The following is a 21,631-nucleotide window of genomic DNA, read 5'->3' as shown; positions in this document are numbered from 1 at the left end:
TAGTTCTATTTTACAGCCAGGATCCTTCTGTAGTCTCAAGAAAGTCTCCCCAGAAATACAGGATATATTATTCACAGATAGCAGAATAAAATGAGACAGAACTTATTACAAGTAAATGAGAGGGCGGGACAGAGAGGGGAGGGATAATTAATGTTTTACAGTATCATCATCCATTACTGCATTTCTGAGAATAAAGCAAACATAAATACAATTAACTATATATAAATCTAGTGACCCATTCCATATTTTATATTGTCAGTGATCATTCCTACCTCTATCGCAAAAGTCAGATATGATCACAAATAGCATTAATGCATTTCAACTGGACTCTATATCCCGAGCATTATTTGGAGATCTGAAATCTTTTTTATCACATCAACAAACACATGTTTGTTCAGGCAGTTTCCACTGAAGTTGAAGACTCAGAAGACTCAGCAGCAGAAGAATCCCATCTGAAAAACAACCCAGAAGAGATAAGCAAAGATGCTTTTTCAAACAAGCTGAGGAGACGTTCTACTCGCAGCAGTATTAAAAAGTCAGAAATGGAGGAAAAAAACCTTGAGGTCCAGACAGTTCAGCCTGTAAGTCTTTTGGGATTAGAGATTTGCATCTCGGGGACAAGTTATTAATTGTATTTTGTTTCTACAGCTGGGATCTGCAACAAATTGTTCTACTAAAGAACATTCCTATTAATGTTCCAGTTAGTCAACAGAACAAGTAGTTGAGGTACTCTGCCTGGTTTTCCCATCAAACCATTGGTCTTCCCATATGGCCATTCCAAATAAGCATGCTTAGCTTATCAGCATCGTTCATGGATATATTTTTTTCTTTTTACAATTTTTGATGCATTTCTTGTAGACATTGTGCATGGTTTTGCTGCTTTGTCTGTCCCGTACTGTGACAGGGGATAGGGCCTCAATGCAGGGCTAAGAGTGTAGTCTTATCCCAGCCAAACAGGGAGTTTTACTTTCATCTTTTAGCCAAACATATGCATGTCAGTGATGCATGCCACACAAAATGACCTAAAGAATAGTATGAGGCCTGCAGGCTGCAAGTTTGTCTTCAAGAAATTCTGGTGGCACTGACAAAAGACTGTCAGGTACATACAAACCTTTGAAATTTGGGAGGTAGGAATCAACGCTATAATATTAATTTTTAAAAATTGTATCTATGTGTCTGACAGCACATATGCACTTGCTTACATATGTATATGCATGTATAGAAACCAGAGAACAATATGCTGGATTATGTTTCATCTCTTTTCATATTCTAGGATGAAAATATTCCCAAAGTTTCATTTTTTAAGATTATGAAGTTAAATCTATCCGAATGGCCTTTCTTTTTAGTGGGAACATTTGCTGCTGTGATCAATGGAGCATTGCAGCCTGCATTTGCAATAATATTCTCAGAAGTCATAGGTGTGAGTATTTCATATATTTAACAAATTTTTTATAGTATTCCCATGTCATCATATGATAGGTTCTGCTTTCAATATTCATTCCTACCCCATGATTTCAATCAGTAAAAATTTCAATCTTTAAAAATATGGGATAATTCTTGATAGAAATTGTCTAAAATTGAATTAATAGCTTTATAAAATGCATATAGCCTGCTGGCTAATATAAAATATATGTCCCAGTGGTTTACTTATAAAGTCTCCCTCAAATTGAGCTTGACTTTTGGCAATTATAGCACTAGCACTTAGAGTTATATTCCATTTACAGAGTCAGCATCTTGCCCCTAGAAATCTGGATACTCTTTTTACTGACCTTGAAAGGATGGAAGGCTGACTCAATCTTGAACCAATGAGAATCGAACTGCCGAACTTCTGGCAGCTGCAGTCAGCTGAAGTAGCCTGCAGTACTACATTCTAACCACTCCGCCACCACGGCTCTTATGTGACTAGATCTATAAAATGTTCTTGGCATCAAGCTACAGAAGTAACTTGCCGTTGCCCTCCTTCAAGATCTTTCCCTGTAAAAACTGGATTTCCTATTGGCCTCTCATGCAAGTACTAAATCAGTCCAATCCTGCTTAGCCCTTTTTGTGATTAAGATTAGCAAGCAGTTGCCAGTGGCAAACCTTTGTTCTACAAAGCCATCTGTAGAGAAATAATTTCATTGTTTCTTCAGGAGAGCTTCTAAATACAATGGACATAAGCCAATGTCACAGGATTACTAAGAATAAATTGTATGTGGTTTATATTTCAATTTTCAAACTTCCATGCCAGTTTTCCACAAACAAAGTCAATAGGGAAGAGCAAGCAGAAGGTTGCAAGTTTCTTCTACAAGTTTCTCCTGTTTCCAGTGCTTCTTCTCCCAAGAAGCCCCACTTTCTCATACCCTGTAGCACCCACGTGCGTCCTTTACTGTGCACCTGCCCCCAGCTCTTCACCACCTGCCCATAGCTCCCACCAACTTGCAGTACCCTTAGCCACTGCTGACTTGACCGTTTTTCCTGCTGGCAGGCTTATCTTCCCTACTGCCTGCCCACAGCAACCCTACCCCGCATTCCACAAGGCCTATCTGTGGTACCCTTTCTCTCTGCAGCACTTGGGTCGCAGCATTCCATAGTGCCTGCCCCTGGTAACCTCCACCACCTGATGTATGCACACATCGCCCAGGGCTTCTTGCTTGAGATTCCTGCCCACTTAACAACCTGTTTGGTTTTACATTAGGTTACACATTACAGCAACCAGGATGGATGAGATTGCCATTGCTAAGTGATTTGATATCATGACATCACGCTCTACAGCTGCATTACTTAATGATGAAAACTTTGCCCCCATTGTCCATTGTAACCTGAGGCCTACCTGAACATGAATGATGAAAGATTTAATCATTTTTCATTGAACATGTTATGATTATCATAGTTTCACTATACGCACAGCTGAGTGGCCATATTAGAGTACCTTACTCTAATATGCCCTCCTTCAGGATTTTGTCTTTGTTGTATAAAGATGTATATAGGCATCAGTACTGCCTCAACTGCTGAGCCATTTTGTTCCTCAGTTGCAAATCTAGGGACTACTAATGTCTATACATCTTTACACAACTAATACAACAGTTGGAGATTCTCCTGATAGGAATCTGCTGGTAGGAAAAAGTTATCAATCATTCTCCTTTGTGTGTGCCAAAGCAGTCTGAAATTATTGTGTCTGAAATAAGCTTAATCTTCAATTTATTTATTTATTTATTTATTTATTTTATATACCGCCCTTCTCCCGGAGGACTCAGGGCAGTGTACAGAGCAATAAAGTAAGAATATCCAGGTGAAAAGTTGCCAGCACAAAGGTAGTTCCAGGCTATTTCTGAACATGGATTTAGTCTTCCTCTGGAAGATTGTCCAACAATCATATGGTGGAAAAAGAATTGCCCAGCCTTCATTTCTTCAAACCAGTCCTATAAGTCAGTGGCTTGTCAGATAGGACAAGAAGCATGGAGGATAAAATACAGATTAACATGTATCCTAATAACATCACACACACACACACACACACACACACACACAAACAGAGAGAGAGAGAGAGAGATGTATAGTTATATATAAATTATCTGTATATACAAGAATACACATGCTTTTGTGCTTATTTAATGACCACTCACTCAATGACTGTTCAAACTTACAACATTATTAAATGAGTGGTAGTTACAACCGATCTTTATAGTTACAGTTGTTGCAGTGTCCCTGCAGTCATGTGCTTACAATTTGTGACCCACCCTGCTGGCTTCCCACAGTGTCAATGAGGAAGTTGCAAGTCATGGTCTTGTGAGGTCCTAGTTTAATGATAGTGACTAGGACTCTTAGAACTGCTGTTGTTAAGCAGTGTGGTCAAATTTGATTGAACAATTGTGTCACTTAACAATGGAGTTTCCAGTCCCAAACACACACATATATAAACAAATATACATGGTAATTTTTTTATAAGAGAATTTTGTGCAGAGCAGCATGTGAGATTTGTTGGTTACCAGTACATATTAATTCCTCCTTGGGGTTGTACTATGAATATAAAATTGTATTCTCTTAATGTAAATATTATTAAATTGTTAGCTATAATGTTGGTAGCTGAACTTTTTATTTTAAATCATTTTCTTCAAAAATTTACCTTTTATACGTAAAACCCATTTATTCTCGATCATATTTTTATTTTCTATGGCAATGATGATCTTCTTTAATGCTGGTCAAAGACTTTAATAAAGGCTTGTGAGATGAGGGAATGTTTGATTAGCCACTTACGGAGCAGAAATACTTGTGGAACCTTCCTGTAATAAAAATAAAAACACTCCAAAAAACAAAGGTCACATATTAGCCAATTTTTTTCTTTCTGGCCAACACCCATGTATTTAGACAGCCCACATAATGCCAAAACACCAGGCAGGCATTAGGCAGGCAAATAAAGGACAGGCATCTCATTCTTTCCTGTAATATCTGCCAAAATGCCTCTGGAGAGCAATGTGCCTGCCATAGGAGAAAATGACCATGAAGAATTGGGTACATTTCAGCCACTGAGCCAATATTTTCAGTGAAGTGTTACGGATTATTACATTGGGAGGAGAAAGAAAGCTTTACTTTAAAAGTTTATGGAGATTCTCAGTCATTCAGGTCATGCTTGTCCCAAGGGTGCTTTTTCAAGACTTTCTTGTTTTTCTTTGAAGATGTTTCGCTTCTCATCCAGGAAGCTCCTTCAGCTTCTTGGATGAGATTCAAAGAAAAACAAAAAAGTCCAATTGCCTTGTGAAAAAGCATCTTTGGGACAACCATGACCTGGATGACTGAGAATCTCCATAGAGATTTAGCTTTACTTTAAAACTAAAACAGAATTATACTAGTATAAGCTGCCTTGAGAGTGACTAGAATTGAGACAAGAGAAACTTTTAAAAAACTATTAAGAGAGTTTGATTTTGTGATGTACAGAACATAAAAAGTTATATATATATTGTTATTATATAAACAATGTATAATACCACATTGGAAGTAAATGAAATAAAACTAAGGCTGAAATTATTGTTTCCATAGGTTTTTGCAATACAAGATTCCAAAGTTGTGCGTGAAAAGAGCAATCTCTATTCACTGCTATTCTTAGGGATTGGCATTGTTTCCTTCATTACCTTTTTTCTTCAAGTAAGTTGCATTGTTTTATTATCATTTTTAGATGGATTCTGAAAATATTTAGGAAGAAGAAAACTCAAGGAATTTCTACCAATTTATAGGCAGCTCCAGACATCTATGATCTCCAGAGCTACGGCATTCTAGAGCTATTATTAAATCAGGAAAAACAAAGTTTTTCTCATGAGGTTGTGTGGCTATTTGGAAAATTAAAGCTTTAATTATGGAAAGGAAAACATCATGCCTGTGTCTTAATGTAGTGTATTTTAAATGATTCTACTGACATTTTAAATTATTATTCTTTATGATAATTTAACAATAATTGAACCATGTGGCACACTATTAGTCTAATTAAAATGTGGATTCTACTAATGGTCTCTAATCATATTTACTTTAGAAAACCAATTTAAGAGAGAAAGTAAATGGTCCAAAAGGGAAAGAGCTAAATATAAAGTGTGTTGGACTTTGGTGGAGCAACTGTTTGCATGGGTAGAGTAGAGTAGAGTAGAGTAGAGTAGAGTAGAGTAGAGTAGAGTAGAATAGAATAGAATAGAATAGAATAGAATAGAATAGAATAGAATAGAATAGAATAGAATAGAATAGAATAGAATAGAATAGAATAGAATAGAATAGAATAGAGCTGGAAGGGACCTTGGTGGTCTTTAGTCTAGCCCCCTGCTCAAACAGGAGAACCTACACTGTCTCAGATAGGTGAATATCTAGTCTCTTCTTAAAAATCTCCAGTGATGGAGCACCCACAATTTCTGGGGGTAAGCTGTTTCACTGGTTGATTGTCTTCACTGTCAGGAAGTTTCTCCTTAATTCCAGGTTGCTTCTCTCTTTGAACAGTTTCCGACCATTGTTTCTTGTCCTTCCATCTGGTGCTTTGGTGAACAACCTGGCCCCCTCTGCCTTGTGGCAGCCCCTCAGATACTGGAATATACTGCTATCATGTCTCCCCTATTTCTTCTTTTCTTTAGACTAGCCAAACTCAAGTCCCTTAGCCGTTCTAGTTTTAGTCTCCAAGCCTTTGATCATCTTGGTTGCTCTTCTCTGAATTTTTTCCAAACTCTCAACATCTTTTTGTGATATGGTGACCAAAATTGGCCTCAGTATTCCAGGTGTGGCCTTACTAGGGTTTTATAAACCGTAATAATACTTTACCACAGAATGTGTTCAGAAAAGCAAGATGGTGGCCACAATAGTGCTATTGGATCTTCACCTATTTTTTTTTATATGTGGTGCTCATAAAAACCAGCAGAACATAAAAAAACATTGTGACTATTATCTAGATTTTCTTTTTACTATTCTCTCTGAATGTTTGTTTTCTAGGTGTTTTATTTTCTGTCCTATGAAAAGAACACTGTGGTGCTCTTCCATTTGGCTTTGTGTTGCTTTTATATTTGTGGCAATTATTTGCAATAATCTTCTCTTTTAGGGTTTCAGTTTTGGCAGATCTGGAGAGATTCTTACAATGAAGCTACGTTACATGGGATTCAAAGCAATACTTAGACAGGTATGCAGAAGAAATGTGCCCTATTTGTTTTGTTGCTTTTATACCATTTCAGCTCAATTGGTCATGGCTTGTTGTACATTCCAAAATGTATGAAAATATACAAAACATGTATCCAAGGAGTAATGTAGATTGTATTTCTTAAACAATGCTTTTCCTTATGGTATAATGGTATAATAAATCATTTTTAAAGTAAGAGATCCCACAGTATGCACTTTGTTTTTTCTAGAGGCAAGTTAAACAATAGTTTAAATGTCAGCCTTCTGGTTTAAAACAGTCTCAAAATTCACCACAGTTAGAAAGTTTCATATTTGTTTTATTTTCATTTTATTTGAGAAATTTATATGGCCACCCACTCACAGAAGTTCTGGGCAGCTTACAAGCAGTTATTAATTATTATTATCATGATTTTAGAAATTAACTATTATATAGGACTTCTAATCTACAGCAGTTATTGAAGCAGTGCGTAATATTGGTTAGGTGCTGGATTAGGTTTGGAAAGATTCAAGTTTAAATCTAAACCTAGATGATTTAAAATCTTCAGCAAATTTGAGTCTATCTCGTAAAATTCTTGCTGTGGGGAAAATTATGGTTGGCAAGCCTGGAAAACTTCATGCTACTTCGTATATTTTTTCCCTTGGCTTGTCTAGAGAAGTGGGGAGGGAAAGAGTGGGGAGAATGGAATGTGTAGTGCAAGCTGGTGCAGCAAGGTCATCTACAAGTTTGTTTTGGAAAACTCTTTCCAAAACAGTCTTTCTCATAGTTGTCTGGAGCTTAATTGGACAATGTGACCTGCACTGTGGGGGGCAGGGAGAGGAGTTGCTACACTTTTAATATACTGCTTTTGTGCCAATTTAATCAGGACTAACTTTTTGTTCATTAATGCTGGTATGCATTTCCCAAATAAATCTGGCATTAGAGATTGCATTGTCTCAGGTGTGCTTGCTTTGTTGGGATCATCAGCCAGAATCGTGACAATGGTAGTATTATATAATTTGTATTGAATCCTACAAGGAAATATGATGTATAAATCTAAATAACAAACACTGAATGAATATACAAATGAACAATGCAAATCAGCAAAATCATCTTTTGATGTCATTCAGTGGGCGTATTGAAAGATCTTTTGAAGGGGGAATAGAAAATTAATTCAGTTAGGTAATTTTTTTGTAAACGTTCCCCATAGGAGGGAGCTTACTTCTCTGAAACATTTAATGCTGTGTTCCAATAATTTTTAAAAATTGCTTTTTAATTCTTGCTAATAACAATCCACTTTTTTATTCATTTTTCATCATTTGGGGTATTTCTATTCTTATGATTTTCTTCCTTCCTGGGGAAAAAAAATCTCATGTGAAACTATTATCATAGCAAAAGGTTTAATATGTTCTAAAGCTAAATCATGTTAATTACTTGAAATAAAGGGTACAAAGAAAAAAATGGAAAATTGATGCTATTGCTTTAAATCTGTAAGTATGTAATTGGGAAAAGAAGAAGAAATCTTACATAGTTTATTTTAAAAAACCCTAATCTTTCAATAGAAGTCTACCCCAAAAAAGAACCTCATAATTTCATGAAAAGGAATTATGATAATTATAATGCAGCGTAGATTCTATCTAAATTCTGACCTTTTATTTAATCTGATTTGAAAAGTTTTCTTTGAACATAAATTGTTACTTGAAATGTTTTTTAGGATATCAGTTGGTTTGATAATCCCCAAAACAGTACTGGAGCCCTAACTACAAGACTTGCAAATGATGCTTCTGAAGTAAAAGGTGTAAGTAATGACACATTTCTAATCTATTCCCAAGAGCTTTTCTGTATTATCCAAAACAGAAATTCAACCATGGATTAATTATTTACTATAGCAAACATGCAAATATGAAGTTCCTAATGAATGCAGGGATTTTTTTTTTAGATTGTATCGGTGAGAAATAACAGGAAGCAGAAAATAAATTCTTCTGAATGCCTTCCACTGTAGTTTTCCACTCTTGTCTCTATATGAAGAGTTCATCTACTAAATGGTTTTAATATTCTTTTTCTCCCCTCCTTTCTCAGGCTACAGGGGAAAGGTTAGGTATGATTGCCCAAAACATTGCTAATCTTGGGACTGCAATTGTTGTATCATTTGTGTATGGCTGGCAGTTGACCCTTCTACTTCTGGCTCTCATGCCAATCATTGCAGTAGCAGGACTCATTGAAATCAGAATGCTATCTGGACATGCTGAGAAAGATAAAAAGGAACTTCAAGGTGCAGGGAAGGTAAGTTTTTGATCAATCATTCTCTCGAATAGCAAATCCAAATACTGGTGAACAAGCTGTATTGAAACTAAGAAAGAAACACAGAGAGATATAAAAGACAACAACTATTTTTTTCTTGATTCTCTTACAATTTATAGTAGCTTCTTTCAATTTGCTGTTCTCCAGATATTTCAGGATTACATCTTCCGAGAATCCAAGCTTGCTTCTAGGAGTTCTTGGAGTCCCAGTACAAATCAAGGTGTCAGTTGGGGAAGATTGAATCCTAACAGAGGACTAATTAGTTGGCAAACTCCTGTTTGGGAATGCACATTGCATCTTGCATCAGATCTTGTTTAATTTGAGTACCTGTTGTTTCCATTTTTCTTGTATTTGGGAAGAAAACCTTCAAGACAGTTATTAAATCCATCCTCTCTCCCAGATTGTTTTCCACTTCAAAAGATATTGCAGTTGCTGATGTTAAAACTTAATGCTGCAACTAACATCTCTCCCTTCATCATAATGATTTTAGTGATTCTGGCTGGTTTCACAGGATTAGAATGAAAATGAGTTTTCTTCTGACTCCTAATCCTGCCCATAAAAACTATTGATGATATCAGAACAATATCAGATTTTGTCCTGTAGCCCTTCAGAAGATCAGGAAATCAAAATGCAGTTTCCTGCACCTCAAAAACCTCCACACCTGATATATTTAATTTTGGCTTAGTGTTATAAATGAAAACATGATATTTGTGGCTTATTCAATAAAGCATACCTATTTTTCCATGAATTAGTATGATAAGTAGTGCTTCTGTCAATGCTTACAGCAGATAACAAGAAGTAACTATGCTCTGGTTCCAAAATTAAAATTTGGTGGCAAATATGTAAAACTATTTTGCCATAGTGACAGAATATAGTGTTTTTATACCTTTTGCCAAGTTATTTTTTCCTCAAGAGTAATGGTCTTAAAATATCATCCTAATATATTAGGATTAGAAAATGCCAATTTGGTAAATGCTGACCTAAATCTTGCTTTTTGAAGCAAAAATCAAATTGGAGAGTTCATTATTTTCTGTTACTACTGTATTTTTTGCATTTTACAGATTGCATTTTTTGCATTTTACAGATTGCAACAGAAGCTATTGGAAATATTCGAACTGTAGTTTCCCTCACTGAAGAAAGAAAATTTGAACAAATGTATGGGGAAAATTTGAATGGACCTTACAAGTAAGAAATATTAAAATGTCTTGGCAACATTTGGAAACAATGAATTAGAAATTGAAGATTTTATCACAGTCTTTTCCAGTATAGTGCCCTCTACTTGTACCAAATTACAACTTTTATCATCCTCTTGTTGTTGTTGTTAGCTGCGAAGTCGTGTCCGACCCATCGCGACCCTATGGACAACGTTCTTCCAGGCCTTCCTGTCCTCTACCATCTTCTGGAGTCCATTTAAGCTCACACCTACTGCTTCATTGACTCCATCCAGCCACCTCATTCTCTGTCGTCCCCTTCCTCTAGAGTTCCCTAAATATAGATTTGTACTATATTAAGAAAGATTAGCATAAATTATCCATATAGAATTCTGATGGATTTTATTTTATTAATAAATATGCAAGGAATGTATCAGTATGAAAAAACCCAACTTTTTTCCATTTTTGTTACAGAAATTCTGTAAAAAAAGCACATCTTCACGGACTAACTTTTGGCATTTCCCAAGCAATGTTGTACTTCTGCTATGCAGCCTGTTTTCGTTTTGGTGCCTACCTTATTGCAAATCGATATATGGATTTTAAGTCTGTATTCTTGTATGTAACACTACAATATTTTAAAAAACTATTCCAATTACATCATAGTATACTAGAAATTGTGATTAACTAAATGCTAGAATGGGTGGCCTGGTAGGACAGTTAAAGTTTCAGGAGGAAGAGTAATATTTATGTGGAAGGAATGATCTGCCAGGCATTTTAGAAAAATTCTGGAACCATGCGCAGCAAAAATTAACTTGGTTCTCACAATAAATGAAGATCTAGACTCTTGTCTTCTTAACCTTGACTGACTACTTAAGTAGAGCAAAGGTTAAGAGTAAAAAAATAGCATTACTACATAAGAAATAAAATTTGGACATCTCGAATAATGAGTTAGCATGAGATGAAAAGCAATATTGATCAATTTAAATTAATCTTTGGCATGTCTGACTAAGATGGTGATCTAAAAGTTGGTGAGCCATGTCTCTAGAAGTAGCACTAATTGCTTTTTCCAAAAGAGCAATTGTTTAAGCATTTAATTAAAATAGGAAATACATACAGTTCATGAATTCCAGTGATAAAAAGGCAGATAACTACCGCAATATTAAAATTTATTTTTGCATGATTGATTTGACATTTTTGTACATGCAACTTTTTCCAGAATAGAATACTATAGTAAAGCATCTATAGTATTAGGACAGTGATGATGAACTGATGACATTCTATAAAATTTGGGTAGATGCCAGCATTTACCAACACCCCAAAACAATTATTTTCTAAAGTACTCCCTATTCTTGTGTGATTTTTAGACGCTGCATGAGAATGGGGTGTGAGACTGGGGTGTGCTCTTGTGCAACTTTCAGACCCTCCGAAAATGATTTTGTTTTACTTAGTTCAATCCATTAATTATTATATAATACGTAACACTACACATAATTGACTGCATTTTTTAAAACGAATATTTAAAAATTGTTCTCTTGTTGGGGGCGGGCAGTGACACACCAGCTAAGTCAAGATAGGCATTTTCCGAATTTTTAACATGGTGAGTCAAAAGGTTTTGCCATTACTGCACGGTCAATCTTTCACAAACTGGTCTCTTCCAAATGCATTTGCAATGTTATTCCCTGATTTCCCAGTCATTATGATAATTTCTCATTAACCACAAAGAAAATAATAAAATGTTCATGTACCCAGCTCTTCAGTAATGTAACGTGTTGTCCTGTTTTGTTACTTTGTTGTTCCAGAGTATTTTCCTGCATTGTATTTGGTGCCATGGCCGTAGGGCAGACCTTTTCATTCACACCAGATTATGCCAAAGCCAAAGTATCTGCTGCTCATATGTTCATGTTATTTGAAAGAGTCCCATCTATAGATAATTACAGTGAAGAAGGAAAGAAGCCTGTAAGTTGATTTTTGGACATATTTTCAACACTTGACTTACCTACTGCGAGGACTATAATTTATGAGCTATTGATTGGTAGATTCACAAGGTTAATGTGTGGCATATTATTCCAACACATGCAACCTAATAAATTATCAGCCTTTCTTTTCACAGGCACAGGTAATCCCAACTATCTATTTCATTGTAAATAATGGCATATGGAATTGTGCTATTGATTCAGCAATTATGGTGCAAAAATCAAGATACTGCATTGTTCACATTATTGTACTAATTTCTGTAATTTGTTGATTTGTTTAGTCCAGGTTTTGTTAAAATTGTTCAATTATCAGAATTCCTAGCTAGAAATCTAGACTTGTAAACTTAGCACATCTTTGTTGTGCAAGAATAGTATGTTCATTTGGAAGTCATTCCTCTGCCTTCTGCCTTCTGAGGCTATAATATTAAATTACAGCTCTTTCAGTCTTAGAAGGCATTAAAATAGCTTTTTAATTAGAATGATAACTTTTAGATTTAGCAAAGGAAAGTTACAAAATAATTTGGATGGCTAATACCACTACTACTTGCTTTACTTTTGATATGTCTCTTTTATGAATTTGTCAACCATTTTTCTTAACTGTATGGATGTTGCTTGGATTCTAGGAAACATTTAGTAGCAATATAGCATTTAAGGAAGTAGTTTTCAACTATCCAACCCGGCCAGATGTTCCAGTGCTTCAAGGTCTGAATATTGCTATAGAAAAGGGACAAACCGTGGCGCTTGTGGGAAGCAGTGGCTGTGGAAAAAGCACGCTAGTCCAGTTGCTTGAAAGATTCTATGATCCCCTGAGTGGAGAAGTGGTAAACTCATTTGGATTTTGCTTATATTGTTTTCAAAATTCAAAATATAATATAATGCTAGATAATAAAATATTCCTACTCAGAATTGAACCCTAGCTGCCAAAATCTGGTACCATTTTATTTTAAAAAATATTTTTTTTATTTTCCCTCTGGGAATTTTGAACACCTTTAGAAAAAAATGATCTTATTGGAATTCATGCTGTGGTATATAAATGAAAAGTGAGGTCCCATGTCTTACTCTGGATCATTGTCCTTCAGGAGCTACCTCCATGTCAAGAATAATTTAGGGCAATTTAAGAAATGGGGAACTTGTAACCTTTGGGTGTTGTTGGACTGTAACTTCCATCCTCTTCTTTATATTGATTATGTGCCTGGAACTTAATCCAGCAACATTTTTGATATAAACTCATCTTGGGATGAGGTAAAATTCGATCTAAACATTTCATTTCTATTTCATTCATTCATTCATTCCATTGAAATTATGCATTAAATTGATCATATTTTCATCTTCTTTCTTGTGGGATTTTCTGTCATTTTTTTTTGGTAATGCGCGATTGATTGATTAGATGCCATCAAGCCATTTTCAACTCTTAGCAACTGTAGACATAGATTTTTCTCTATCCCTAGCCTATTCTTTCAAATATCCTTACAATATACTCAATGCCACCATAAATGAGTTCAGCCACTTTCCAGCTGGTTGTCGTCTTCCTTCTTTGCAAGTGTGTCTGATAACATTTTTGAAGGCTAATATGCATTGTACATCACAAAATTCTCTGCCTCTAAACTGCAATAACTCTATTTTTTTTTCAGCTTTTGGATGGTGAAAATGAAAAGCAGTTAAATATTCAGTGGTTGCGGTCTCAGATTGGAATTGTTTCTCAAGAACCAACTCTATTTGGCTGCAGTATTGCAGAAAATATTGCCTATGGTGATAACAGTAGAGAGGTATCATTTGATGAGATATGTGAAGTAGCTAAAGCAGCCAATATACATTCCTTCATTGAATCTTTACCAGAAGTAAGTTCCTTTTCTAACATGTCTTTCATTGAATTCGTAGGTGTGCTTTCTCAGTAGCAAAGAGACTCTTCTTGATGGTATAATGTTAAGGAGTTTTTCTTGATGTGGAAATTAACCAAAATGTTGCCATAAAGAATAACAGATTGCATATCCATGATAGCACTTAATTAATTATGTTTAAAAAACTTTTAGCAAATTAAAATTAGAGGGTTAGAATTATCTCTTATTATACTAATTAAATTGTATGATTTCTTATGTGCAATTTATTTATTCATCACATTTCTATACCACTTATCTCGCCTAAGTGATTCCTAAGATTACTTATTATTGTTTCTACTAAATCTGCATCCTAATAGTGGAGGAGCCCTCTAGGGTTGGTTCACTCTTCTAAATCCTTATGTGCAATAATATATGCATAGAGATAGTCTTCGACTTATGAGCCCAAAATTTCTGTTGCTAAGCGAACATTTGTTAAGTGAGTTTTACTCAATTTTACAGCTTTTCTTACCACAGGTTTAAGTGAATCTTTGCAGTTGTTAAGTTAGTAACTTGGTTGTAAAGTGAATCTAAGTTCCCCATTGATTTTGCTTGTAAGAACATCACAAAAGTTGATTACGTGACCCTTGGACACTGCAACTTTTATAAATATAAGCCAGTTGTTAAGTGGTTAAATTTTGATCATCTGACCATAGGATGCTGCAATGGTTGTAAGTGTGAAAAATACCACAAGTCACTTTTTCTGTGTTGTTATAATTTTGAATGTTCACTAAACAAAAGGTTGTAAGTCAAGGACTAATATACACTAATATTTTCCCTAAATATTTCTACTTAAGTTCTAGACAACTTACAATTCTAAAACAATTGATTAATACTTGGCACTTAAGTACTTGCAGGGCTGTTTACTCAAATCTGAATCAGCCGAACCTATTGGGTCATCCTAGAAACTGTTTTCAGTTCCTCATTTTAATGAATTGAATTGAAGCTAAAAGTTCCACCTATGCCTGCTGTACCAATTATCCCTGGTCAGTAACGTAGCAGGGCAAGTTGCAGTAATCTGAAAGATAATGAAAAGTTCAGGTTCCTGATTTAAGAAAGGTCACAACTGCACAGTTGACTGAACATGTCCCTGGTCACGCCTACCATAAAAATTTGAAAAATTCTAGGCACCCCACATGGAAATAACAATGGGACAGCTGTCCATCCCCACCAACGCTTATTGGAATAGAAGGAATAGAACCACTACAGAATAGTGTTATTGATTCCCAACTAGGAAGCAATATACAAGGATACTATAGTTCTGAAAAATCTTAGAAATATCTCCCATACAAGTCCTGTCATAAGTCATCTATGTCAGCAACTGGTGCAGTTTTCATTTCATGCTTAAGCCTGAGCCCCAATCAAAAGGAATTCTTGTACAGATAGTCCTTGACTAACAACCACAACTGGGATAGGAATTTCAATAGTAAGTCATTGCATTTGTAAGTTAAGGCACCCAATTTTACAATGGTTGTTAAACACATCTATTCTCCCAAATGGGTGTTTTTGCCTGAAACTGGCAAAAACCACTGGAAACTTACAAAAGGTTACATATTCAGAAATGTCCCCAGGGATGTTACAAGAAGTCATAAATGCAAGACAATTGCCATACACCTGAAATGCAGTCATGTAACCATGTACCTGGGTGGGGGGGAGGGCATTTTACGTCAGCCAGAAATGCTTTCCAAGGCCATCATAACTTCAAAAGGTTGTTAAACAATCTGTTGTAAATCAAGGATTATCTGTAATCTACTTTATCTAGAGTTCTTTGAACTTAATATATGCAGAAGGTTATTATGAACTACAACTAACAACAGCCTGCTGAATTGGGAGTATTCTTTCATTTTCTTCAACTGCCATAAAATGATTGAAATGTCCCCTCACTACCTACATAGCCTTGGATATTGAGGTATATACCATGTTTCCCCAACAATAACATCATTTTTGGAACAAAAGGCCCATTAGGGCTTCTTTTCAGGGGAATGCCTGACTTTGCAGCCCACCATCCCACCATCTGGTTGCTCATGGATGCAACGGGGCAGAAGAGCAGGTGTCACACTGCTGCCACGAGATGAGGCGAGGCAGGTGGGAGGGTGGAGCTACCACATGCACCCATACCCGCTTATTTTAGGACTCCCACAGCCAGGCCACTCCCCACTAGGTGACCTCCTCCCACCCATTCAGTGACCCAGCTGCTCACCCTGCCGCCTCCCTTCTGAAGGCACATTCCAGCGGTATCTGCCTTAGGAAGCCCTGTAAGCTGTTGCAGTCACAGGCAAGCAGGTGGTGGGAGTGAGCGGGCAGGCAGGTTCAGTGGATGTCTGGCAGGCAGAAGGAGATTGGCAGGGGAAGCTTGCACTGCCTGGTCAGGGCACAAACCAAAGGAGAGTTGGGGGAGAAGGAGGCGGCAGGTGCCGCCGGGCAGTTGATCTATGGGGGGAAACTGGGTGACCAGGACTGAAGAAAGCCCCTCTAGCGGCAGACACGACTGTAGTGCAGCAGTGGTGGAGTCTTTTGCCATCACTTCCCCTGGCTCCAAAATAGCAGAGAGGGACCGAGTAAGGCGAGAGAGGTTGCTGAGGGGAATGGCCTGGCTATGGGGGCCCTGAGGCAAGCAGGTGCGGGACACGTAGAGCAGCTCTATCCTCCCACCTGCCTCATCTCAACTAATGACGGCAGCTCCGTTGCGATGCACGCACTCATGCCCCATTGTGGCAGTGAGAAACCAGATGGTGGGACGGAGTGGGCGGGCTCTTAACTAGGGCTTACTTTTGGGGTACGACTTATAGTCGCAGGCCAAAGAATCAGGCTAAGGGTTATTTTCTGGGTGGGTCTTATTTGGGAGAAAACATGGTATCTTTGGTATATGGCTGTTTATATGACATTAGTAGGGTTAATTAATTAATTAATTAAGCTTTTAACCTCTTGATAAATTCCAATTTTGCTCAACCTGGAGCATTGACAGTCTACTAAGAGATTGTACTTTAACTGAAATGCTCCCCAAAGGAAAGAACGGTATGAGAGAGAGAGAGACAGAGACAGACAGAGAGACAGAGAGAGAAGGAATTTTACATCCAAAGAATCTAGCTTGTTGATTGGTATAGATCAGGGGCCCATGAACTGGCACCGGTTTGTGGCATGCCAGCAACTGGTCCACCCAAACAAGCAAAGCCTTATCTGCACGATGTAGGCAGCACACAAAACCATGCCCCCTCCATTCCACGGAGAAACCTTTCTCCACAGAATCAGTCTCTGGTGCCCAAAAGGTTGGGGGGCATTGGCATAAATGATCAAATTAATTGTTACACCAATATTTATTGAAATAATGTCGATTACTTATAGAAATACAATACTGCTGTTGGTGACAAAGGAACTCAACTCTCTGGGGGCCAAAAGCAGCGCATCGCTATTGCCCGTGCTCTCCTCCGCCAGCCAAAAATTCTGCTGTTGGATGAAGCAACCTCTGCCCTTGACACAGAAAGTGAAAAGGTAATTATTTTATCAATGCAGAAAACATAAGCTTCCAATTGGGAAGATTTTACAATACAGGATATCATATGAGCCAGACCATACGTAAATAGTATAAGTACAGGGAAAAAAACTCAATTTCAGTCCCTGGCTATTTTTATTCAACTGGAAATGCTTCTTTTTCTAGTTGTTGTTGATGTTATTTACTGTAAAGAACTTAGGGTAGGGTAGGATAGGATAGGATAGGATAGGATAGGACATGACAGGACAGGACGGACAAGATAATCTTTATTATCATTTTTTAATGTGAGTACACTGGCACACATTAAAAATGAAAATCTGTTGTCTGCTCTCAAAAGAATGTATATATCTGCCAATACGCAGACATAACACACATATATACATGCTATATACATGTGTATGTGTATACACACATACATACATATACCTACACCCATACCTATATATACATATGTATATATTATATGGCTGCCTATCTTATATAAGGAAGCTAGGCAATTCATAACAACCAGCAAAAATAATAAAAACTAAACAACCATCTCATCTCGTGCCCAGCAACCACATTATTAGCCTCCTGACTCAACCCCCATCCTAACTCAATGCTTGGCAGAAGAGGCAGATCTTCACAGCCTTTCAGAAGGCTAAAAGGATATGGACCTCTTCAATGTCTGGTGGGAGTCTATTGCATAGGTGTGGAATGGCTAGAGAAAAAGCACACTGACTGCAGCAACATTTAAGGAACAGGGACGAAAAAATATCTATCCTATCAGATTTATTGGGACAGACAGATATCAAGAACCAATTTTAGCTAGCATGGACAATCCTGCCAAATGAACTAATACTTTGCTTCAGTGTAAAAGAATTTGAATTCTTGGGCATCTAGCCCCCTAATAACTAAGCTACTAGGTCTCCAAAAGGATTCATAACTAGAAAATTAACAATAGCTCAAATTAAAGCAGGAAGCTGTTTCAGAGTTAGATGTACATTAAGCTCCTAGTCACAATGGCGCCTGACCTCCGCTCCTTCCGGCGCGATCTCAAAACCTACCTTTTCGAACAAGCTGGCCTGGCCTGATGGGATGGGGTTGGGTTTTATTAATGTGTTTTAACCTACTTTTAATGTGTTTTAACTTATTCATGGGAATTTTGTTTAATCGTTTTTAATTTTTGTATCTTGTTTTTGATATGTATTGCCCTGTTCACCGCCCTGAGTCCTTCGGGAGAAGGGCGGTATACAAATTTAATTAATTAATAAATAAATAAATAAATAAATAAATAAATAAATAAATAAATAAATAAATAAATGTTCTTAGAGAATAGAAGAGAATTTTTTTTCATATATTAAAATACATTTTTTCTTTTCAATAGATTGTCCAGGAGGCTTTGGATAAAGCCAGACAAGGTCGTACTTGCATTATAATAGCTCATCGCTTATCAACAGTGCAGAATGCTGACAGTATAGCCGTAATCCACAAAGGGAAAATCATGGAACAAGGAACACATCAGCAACTACTGGCTGAAAAAGGAATTTATTATTCACTAGTCAATGTACAGGCAGGAACAGCTCATGTATAAATACGAAAGTGAACCTTACTTGAATTAATTTGATTGATGGGTTATGTGGCATTAAGCTAGGCTGACTGTTAACGACCGTACAGATAGATTTTCACCAGGATGATCTGTCCCCAATTTAGTCCTTCAGGTCTTCCATAGGTGCATTAATTGCCACAGCAACTGAAAACGTCTTGATTGCTGCTGGTTGCCCTTGTCAGGTCCTCAAGGATCAAGAAAGATACATGGAGTAACTTCTGAGTAGTTTCCTTTATTGTTCCTCACCTGTAAGCAGAAACCTTACCAAAGTGAAGCAAATATTTACATACCATGTATTATACCATGGGAATTGCAAGAGAGGAACTGTTTTAACTCTTCCTCCTGACCAAACTTCCCGTGCTTTGCTGACTCTCTGCCTTCTGGAATACAGCCCCTCCTTTCTGGGAATCTAGACTACCTTCCACCACCATCCTCTTCCTTCCTTCTACCTTTCCCAGCCTTATAGACCTTTTCAGAGAACAAGTTTTTTTATATAATGTTCCCAAAGTATGATATTTGAACCTGATCATTTATTTGTGCCTTGAGAAAGAATTCCGTGTTGATCAGTTTCATGATCCATTTTTTTTTCTAATCATGATATTCTCAGGAATTTTCTCCAATACCAAAGTTCAAAACCATCAACAGTATTTTCTTCTTGCTTCTTCAAAGTCTAACTTTCACATCCATAGAGTGTTATAGAGAAAATATGGTCTGTAGATTTCTAATTATTTAGATATACACATCTTTTCTCAGGACTTCATTGCTACTCTAGCAAATGCTAGCTAAGAAGTATTTCTTAGCTGCTGGTTCCTTTATTGTTGAGAAACAATCCTAAAAGTGAGAAGTTGCAATCCTCTTACTATTTTCCCAGCTTCCTGCAATATATAGTATGTTCCACAGATCAGTTCAATAAATAAGGGAAGGATACACAGTTTTTTCTCACTCCTTTGCCAGCGTGGAGCCAATCTGTTTTATCATGCTATCTCCAGTAGCATCCCAACCAGTATTTGCAGGAACTAGCAAGTACAGACGATGCTATTCACATTCTTACATTAAACAGGATAGGCTAACTTCCTAAGAAGGATCACTAACATTAAACATCTGTTTTGAGTCAGGTTCTGCATTCCAGCTCTCTTTGCTTATTACCTTCATTTGGCTAAACTGAGCACTTTATAATCTTGACAGCTGTATTTGAGTGATGACTTCAAGAATTTTATCACCATCATCTTCCCTATGAAGTGATGGATCAAGAAGTTTCCTTTGTGACCATACAATGCAAAATGACATACTTCTGGTTTTAAATGTATATCTAGAGCTTGAAAACTAACACTTGTATTTTGAAGGAGTGGAAGAAATATGAGAGACAAGCTTTAAAAGCAATTGTTGTTTCCAGTTAAAAGGGACAGCTGCTAGTATCTGTTGAATGTCATTAAATAAAGTTTCAATAACCAGTGGGTTTTGGGTCATTTGTGTGAATATACAGTTTAAATTTTTTTTAATGCCTTTAAAGGAGAGATATTTGGAATCACCACCTGTTGTGACATTAAAAGAGAATCAAAGTTAAATATCTGGGGGAGAGGAAAAAGGTAAAGGTTCCCCCGCAGATGTGTGCTAGTCGTTTCCGACTCTAGGGGCTGGTGCTCATCTCTGTTTCAAAGCCGAAGAGCCAGCGCTTGTCCGAGGACGTCTCCGTGGTCATGTGGCCGGCATGAATAGACGCCAAAGGCGCACGGAACGCTGTTACCTTCCCACCGTAGTGGTCCCTATTTCTCTACTTGCATTTTTACGTGCTTTCGAACTGCTAGGTTGGCAGAAGCTGGGACGAGTAACAGGCGCTCACTCTGCTACGCGGCACTCGGGATTCGACCCGCCAAACTGCCGACCTTCTGATCGACAAGCTCAGCGTCCTAACCCACTGAGCCACCGCGTATATATATATATAAAATGTTTGTTAAGCATTCAGAATACCAGAATACATTTGCTTAGTCCCAGACACGGGACAAATCTTATTTCTTGTTTCAGCCTAGCCCAAGGCCATCTACAGGCAGTAGCCACAGCAGTGGCAGCTCATATTTGTGTAAATTTTTTGGCTTGCTAACAAAGAATAAAGGGAGACCAATATTATCATTTCAAACTTACGGTATTTGTTCTCATCAGTCAGCCATACCCTTCAGAGAGAGAGAGAGAAGAGAGAGAGAGAGAGAAAGGAGAGAGAGAGAGAGAAAGGAGAGAGAGAGAAAGGAGAGAGAGAGAGAGAGAAAGGAGAGAGAGAGAGAGAGAGAGAGAGAGAGAGACTGTGGCCTAGGGGTTAAAACAACTGCTTAAGACGCAGTCGGCCCAGGTTCGAATCTCAGAAGGGTACGGCTGACTGATGAGAACAAATAAGTTTGAAATGATCATATCGGTCTCCCTTTATTCTTTGTTAGCAAGCCAAAAAATTTACACACACACACACACATATAATCTTTATAAAACCAAATACATAGAACAGAACATGGCAATAAAGAATGTATAAAAATTGTTTAACTTTTTCTGAAACATTATAAAAAAGAATTACTGTTTCTGAAACATCACAGCCATATTTGCTGTATGTTTATTTTATATGTTTATTTTAGTTGGAGAAATTTGCTGGGTGTAATTATAAGCACATTTATTATTT

At 37.1% G+C, this 21,631-nt stretch overlaps 1 protein-coding gene across 1 annotated transcript in view; it reads left to right on the top strand.

Annotated features, from left to right (window-relative positions):
• Positions 1-19,717, top strand: part of ABCB1 (ATP binding cassette subfamily B member 1) — a 46,703-nt gene extending 26,986 nt beyond the window's left edge. Inside the window, exons 14-26 of the mRNA XM_083376393.1 lie at positions 399-581; positions 1,274-1,420; positions 5,017-5,121; positions 6,545-6,622; positions 8,310-8,393; positions 8,675-8,878; positions 9,981-10,081; positions 10,522-10,662; positions 11,847-12,003; positions 12,644-12,841; positions 13,652-13,858; positions 17,237-17,383; positions 18,751-19,717. Coding sequence (XP_083232519.1) covers positions 399-581; positions 1,274-1,420; positions 5,017-5,121; positions 6,545-6,622; positions 8,310-8,393; positions 8,675-8,878; positions 9,981-10,081; positions 10,522-10,662; positions 11,847-12,003; positions 12,644-12,841; positions 13,652-13,858; positions 17,237-17,383; positions 18,751-18,957 — 1,959 coding nt within the window. The 3' untranslated portion in view covers positions 18,958-19,717. The remainder of the gene's footprint in view (positions 1-398; positions 582-1,273; positions 1,421-5,016; positions 5,122-6,544; positions 6,623-8,309; positions 8,394-8,674; positions 8,879-9,980; positions 10,082-10,521; positions 10,663-11,846; positions 12,004-12,643; positions 12,842-13,651; positions 13,859-17,236; positions 17,384-18,750) is intronic.
• Positions 19,718-21,631: the final 1,914 nt, after the last annotated feature.

This window comes from Vipera ursinii (assembly GCF_947247035.1).
Source record: "Vipera ursinii genome assembly, chromosome: Z".
Lineage (NCBI taxonomy): Eukaryota > Metazoa > Chordata > Lepidosauria > Squamata > Viperidae > Vipera > Vipera ursinii.
Note: the sequence above shows the minus strand (reverse complement) of the source record. Positions and strands in the feature narration are given on the sequence as shown.